The sequence below is a fragment of the Carlito syrichta genome, unplaced genomic scaffold (genome assembly GCF_000164805.1).
Source record: "Carlito syrichta isolate Samal-C Ts95f unplaced genomic scaffold, Tarsius_syrichta-2.0.1 Scaffold302075, whole genome shotgun sequence".
Lineage (NCBI taxonomy): Eukaryota > Metazoa > Chordata > Mammalia > Primates > Tarsiidae > Carlito > Carlito syrichta.
In genome coordinates this window covers 447,011-453,010 of record NW_007246171.1, presented here as the reverse complement: position 1 = coordinate 453,010, position 6,000 = coordinate 447,011, and the positions used below count along the sequence as shown (strand labels likewise).

Genomic DNA, 6,000 nt, shown 5'->3' with positions numbered 1-6,000 from the left:
CACTGCACTCCAGTCTGGGTGACCGAGTGAGACTCCAACTCAAAAAAAAAAAAAAAAATTGGTAGCAGTTCAATAGACAAAAACGCATTTTTTTCTAATTGCTATTTTACTAAAAGCATCCGTGTGTGTGTGTGTGTGTGTGTGTGTGTGTGTGTGTGTGTGTAGCAATACATGCATAGACTTATGCATTGCAAGTGAAATCTTAAATCCAGATTGGATAGTATCAAAACAGCCCGAAGAGAAAAACATTTTAAATGCTAAACATGAGAACAGTTGGCCCTTGAACAACGTGGTGCCAACCCCCTGCAAACTCGAAAATCCGCGGATGGATTTTGACTCCCCACACGCTTAACAACTCATAGCCTGCGGCTGACCGGAAGCCTCCGTGGTGACGTGAGCAGCGGATTCACATCTGTTTTGTGTGTTAAATGCATCACACACGGTACGAAAATAAGCTAGAGGAAAGAAAGTGCTGTTAAGAAAGTCATAAAACCTATTGGCTGTTCACTCGGTGGAAGCAGGTCACCGTCAAGGTCATCATCCTCACGTTGAGTAGCTGAGGGGGAGGGAGGGCTTGGTCTTGTGGCCGGGGTGGGGGAGCACAGCAGAGGTGGAAGCAAATCCGTGTATGGCATAAGTGGACACTCACAGTTCCCCCCCGTTGTCCAAGTCTCAACTGTCTATTCTAATACGACTGTTTAGACATTTTTTTTTTTGAGTTGTAGTCTCACTCTGTCGCTCAGGCTGGGGTGGCATGCTCACGGCCACCCCAGCGTCAACCTGCTGGGCTCCGGTGATTCTCCCGCCAGCCTTCCAAGCAGCTGGAATTACAGGCGCATGCTACCACACCCGGCTATTTTCTGTTTTATTGTAGAGACGAGGTCTTGCCAAGTTGCCCGGGTGGATCTCGAACCCATGGACTCAGGCAATCCACTTGCCTCGGCCTCCCAGAGTGCTGGGATGACAGGCCGAGCCATCGAGCCGGGCCTGTTTAGACATCTTTAAGACTCGAGTTGTGACACCAGGCACTCCCGTTTGGGACCCGGGTGCATGAACTTGTGTGTGGGTGGCGGGAGCGTGATGTGGGCGCATGTGGCCTTGGCACTGAGCTTTTCCGCTGTTTCCTCGGGCAGGTCCCGGCCGGCCCTGCGCCGCAGCTGGAGCGGCACCCCTGCTGCGGGCGTGGAGGCGCAGGCACGGCTGCGCGAGGGTGCCCAGGTGCTGCTTACCAGCTCCAACGAGATGTGCACTGTGCGGTATGTGGGCCCCGCCGACTTTGCACCCGGCACCTGGCTCGGCCTGGAGCTCCGAAGCGCCAAGGGCAAGAATGATGGCGCAGTGGGCGACCGGCGCTATTTCACCTGCAGGCCCAACCATGGCGTCCTGGTGCGGCCCAGCAGGGTCACCCACCGGGGCATCTGCGGCTCCAAGCTCGTGGGCGACAGCTGCTGACGTGGACTTCAGCCACGGACGGGCGTGGACGCATGTGTGCTTGGCGGAAGCAGAGTCTGTGGCAGCTAAGGGGTGTCCTTAGGTGGCCATTATTTAAATTCGGAAAGTACAGTTTCTTCACAAAAACCATGACAGCAGTTCAGAGAGTCCTTCACGAAACCGCAAGTGTAACCTCACAGAATCATGGTTCTTTTAAAGCAATTTCAAAATAAGTACTTTTAAAGCTTTAGGTCCCAAGAAAATTCTGGGGCTCAGAAGAAAAAAAATGTGCCATTAGGTGACCAGCTGATGCGTTACTTTGCCTATTCTGTTTCATTTTTGCACAAAATGTTGGATTTCTCCCAGTCCTGCAATCTTGAGGGTTTGCACTAGCCTTGGCTAACGTTCATGTTCACGGGAGTTTTTCTTTCTTTCTGTGCTTGTTACCAGTAAGTACAATAAGGAAATTGTAACTGGATGACTAGTGTACCTTTTGTATTGTTTGGTAGAGTTATTTTCCATTCCGGAATGCCTCAGTTATACACATCAGAACCTGGGCACCGGTGGGGCCCTCGAGGCTGTCTGGCTTTGCCCTCCCCGTGGCCGGGCACTGAGATGCCCATTTCACCCAGGCCGCTAACCAGCTGGTTAACAGAGTTGAGGCCAGAAAGCACATGTCCTGACTGGTGGGCCATGCTCTGTCCTCTGTACCAGGTGTGTCATCTCAGGCTCCTGTTGCTTGACCACATTGCGTGGGTTAACGACAAGAACCCCACGAGTCAGGTTCATGAAGTTGAGTCACCACTAGAATATTTTGCACAAACTTGATTTATTGTCCTTATTAGATATATTTGTAACACACACGAAGCACTTTTAAAACACGATGCACTTTTATCTTTGTGGAGAATTTGCCATCCTTCCTCCTGGGATACGAAAAAAAATTTTAAAATGTATTTAACAGAAGAGAGAAAATTAGGATGTGTTAGGAAGGGTGTATTAGTTATTCATTTAAATGTTTATGATTTCTGGGTTTTATTTTTCTCATTGCTCATGGAACCGCTGTTGTGTTTGCTGTGGTTACTGTTTTTGCATTTTCAGCTGTGGTGGAGTTCAGCCTGTTAGGATAGCTACAGAACTGTGTCACGTTCTTATTTTCCTCTTGAGCATATGTTAACAAACCGAGCTTCATGTCGAGAGCCGTCCTAATGAAAAACATCTGCATTGTGGATGCGTATTGGAGTGTATGTCCTATATGGGTCAAGGGTCATCTTTCCTTGTAAATACTTAGACCTCAAACTACCACACAAAAATATTGGAACAGTTTGCTTTATAAGATTAAAATTATCCTTTGAATGGAACTTGCTCTGTACTTAGAAATAATATGTTGAGCTATTTTGCAATATACTATTTTAAATCTAAATTCTGTCACTTTGCTGCCTTTTTAAAATAGTGTGGTGTTTCCAATATTGCGAAAGCTATTTTCCTGAAATGCGTTTGCAGAATGAGGCTGCTTTATAACCAAGGAGTATTTTTTATTGATTGAAGAAAATGACTGCACTGTGATTCAGAAGTAAATTTATTTTATTATACAGTTTATTTCTTAAAAACTCTATTTATACCTTAATATGAAGTCATGACTACACCGAGCTTGGGTATTCATAATTCCTCCTGTTAAACATAAAACACTCCTAGTTAGACAATGCAGTGATGTCAACACGGAATTTATTTTTGAGGTCAGAGAGCCTGTGTTCTCTTTGTGCTTGGATGACGGTGACAAACTCCATGGGACATCGACATATGCCACACCTGCTGATCAGGTTTGCATTTTGCTGATGGAATGTCATTTGCAGCTTACGTCTGGAGCATTAATAAAAAGGGAAGCTGTCTGGCTTTGGATGGAATATTGTCATTTGCTCTGTGGGCAGCGCTTTCTCTTCAGGGACTCTGGGCACCAAGCCTGGGAACGTTTCTTCCTGACCGTATTGGCTGTGAACAGAGTTAATCAGATAAACCCTTTCATAAAAGGAATGTGTTTACAGTTAGGATTTCATTTGTTTATATAGGGTGGGATGGAACTCTTTGAATTATTCTTATTTTTATTTTGAGTCGGAGTCTCACTGTCGCCCTGGCTGGAGCCACTGCAGCCTCGACCTGCTGGGCTCAGGCGATCCTTCAGCCTCAGCTTTCCAAGTAGCTGGAACCACAGGCATGCACCACCGTGCCTGGCTATATTTTTAAAATTTATTTATTGTAGAGAGTAGGTCTCACCAAGTTGCCCAGCTGATGAATTTAGATTAAGAAGTTTACATCTTAACTGGGAGCGAGCCTGGGGATGTTAGGAGGGGGTGGAAGAGACAGATGTGCAGTGGCGTTGCAGATGGCCTAGGACCTAGCCGTTGCCCCCGGGTGGCCTGCCAGGACCGTCCATCCGTGGGCAGCCACACTGGCATACGCTCACTGAGTGCTGATGGGAGGCACTGGCTTCCTTGGGTTTGTGGTCATAGTTCAGGAATTCCCCCCCACTATTTGTATATAATAACTTTTTTTGGTTTAGTTTTTTTTTTTAAGAGTCAGGGTCTTGCTCTGTTGCTCGGGCTGGAGTGCAGTGGGGCCATCACAGTTTACCACAGCTTCAAACTCCTGGGTTCAAGCCATCCTCCCATCTCAGCCCCCCAAGTAGCTAGAACTACAGGTGTGCACCACTACACCAAGCTAATTAACAAAAATTGTTTTGAGAAAGCAGGAGTTATTGAGAGGACAGAAATGCTCCCACAGTGGGAGGGGACCTGAAGGGGTTGCCCTAAACTTTTTTGTAGAGAAAAGTATACCTCACTACACCGCCAGACTGGTCTTGAACTCCTGGGCTCAAGCAATCCTCCTGCGTCAGCCTCCCAAAGCACTGGGATGAGCTACGGGTCCATGACAGGCGTGAGCCACAGGCCCGGCCAACAGTCTTTTCTTACCAAGTTTTTCAAGTGTTTTAGAGTTGTTAAGCTAGAGCTAAAAATAGCTTTGGACTTGAGCAGTGCGTTAAAAACTAATCACACCGACTCAGGGCACCACGTGAAAACAGAATCTTGATAGAAGGCTTGCTGTTCATTCTAAGGACTTATCTTTTATTTTAGGGCAGCACGTTGAGGATCATGGGAACGCTGACTCTGTGTTGCGTGTTCACACATCACGGGAGCCATCTGCCGCGGGGAAATTAGCAGAGTCAAATTGTATGTTCTTGAGGGGCCCATTTAAAAATCATTATGGACAGATTGACAACACACTTCACACCGTTTTATGAGTCTTGTCTTGGGAAGTCCGTTATTTAGTCTGAATTCGTATACATCTTGTTTTAGGTCTGCAGGGGTTATGCGAATTTTAATCTTGCCATTATGAGGAAAAAAAATCTATGAAAAAAGCCTGGTCATTAGAAATTCTTAGTGGTGACCCTGTGAATTCGGGTGTAAACGTCCCACATTTTACAGGATAAAGCTAGTCCTCAGGTAGCCAGTATCTTACAGCCATAGGGTTGGCCAGGTGTTACATGGAGATGCCAAAATATTTTTAAAAGAATTACTCAGGTTGTGGTAGTGAGTCTTTCTGTCATTCCTTTGAGCTGCAGAGGACTTGGTCCTGGTAGGGTTCCTGCTGTTGTCACAGTTTGAGAGGAGAACTAAGTCCGGGTGTCCCATGTCCTGTCGCCTGGATGTTGACAGTGTTGTACATTTCAGAATAGCTGGAGGAAGGATTTGGAACGTCCTCACCATGAAGGGAGGCCCAAACTTTACCTGTACGGTGATCACTTATATACCTGATCCTGAACTGTACCCCACATCGTTAAAATAAAATTTAAAAAGTACAAGTTATTTTAAGTAGATGTTAGGGGAAAAAAAATGTATGAGCTGCTGGTTGTGTGGATTGGATTTTACACAATGTGCGCACATATCGGACCAGCACACTGTACCCCGCAAATGCGCAGGGCCATTAGGTGTCAAAAACAAAACAACAGTGACAGCAGCACAAGTGACCGAAGAGGGGAAACGTGGCAAGAGGGGGAACCGAGGGCTGGGTGTGGCAGGGACCGGCAGCCCCGCGAGGCAAGGCTGGGGCACAGACATGCCAGCCCGCACCTGCCGTGGCCCTGGGCGCCCTGGTGTGGGGCAACTCGCGCTGCCACACAGGCTCCACTCCCCGTGTGGTGGCGGGAAGGGATGCCACAGAAGCTACTATCTTTCTTTGTGTGGAGACCCAGAGACCCCGCAGGCCAGGTAACCCCCGGGTAGGCAGGACTCAGGTCCTAGCTGTGTCTACGAGTAGAGCACACTCTTACATGGAGTATGTTCCCGAGACTCGACTCCCTGCTGGTTGCTGCTTGCAAGTGGCCATTTCCGCATGGACCAAGGTGAGCATTCTATGGGCTTCTTTTTAGACAGGGGGCATAAAAAATTTGAGCATTCTATGGGCTTCTTTTTAGACAGGGGGCATAAAAAATTGCACCAGCACATGGCTTCACAGCTCTGCACACTTCAACCGACTTGTCCACATCTAGGGGGAACTTTCTGGCACAGCTGAAAAGTG

General features: G+C 47.5%; 1 protein-coding gene across 1 annotated transcript in view; it reads left to right on the top strand.

Annotated features, from left to right (window-relative positions):
• CLIP4 (CAP-Gly domain containing linker protein family member 4) overlaps window positions 1-1,452 on the top strand; it is a 60,841-nt gene extending 59,389 nt beyond the window's left edge. Inside the window, exon 15 of the mRNA XM_008055996.2 lies at window positions 1,134-1,452. Within this exon, the coding sequence (XP_008054187.1) occupies window positions 1,134-1,452 (319 nt within the window). The remainder of the gene's footprint in view (window positions 1-1,133) is intronic.
• The last annotated feature ends 4,548 nt before the right edge of the window (window positions 1,453-6,000 follow it).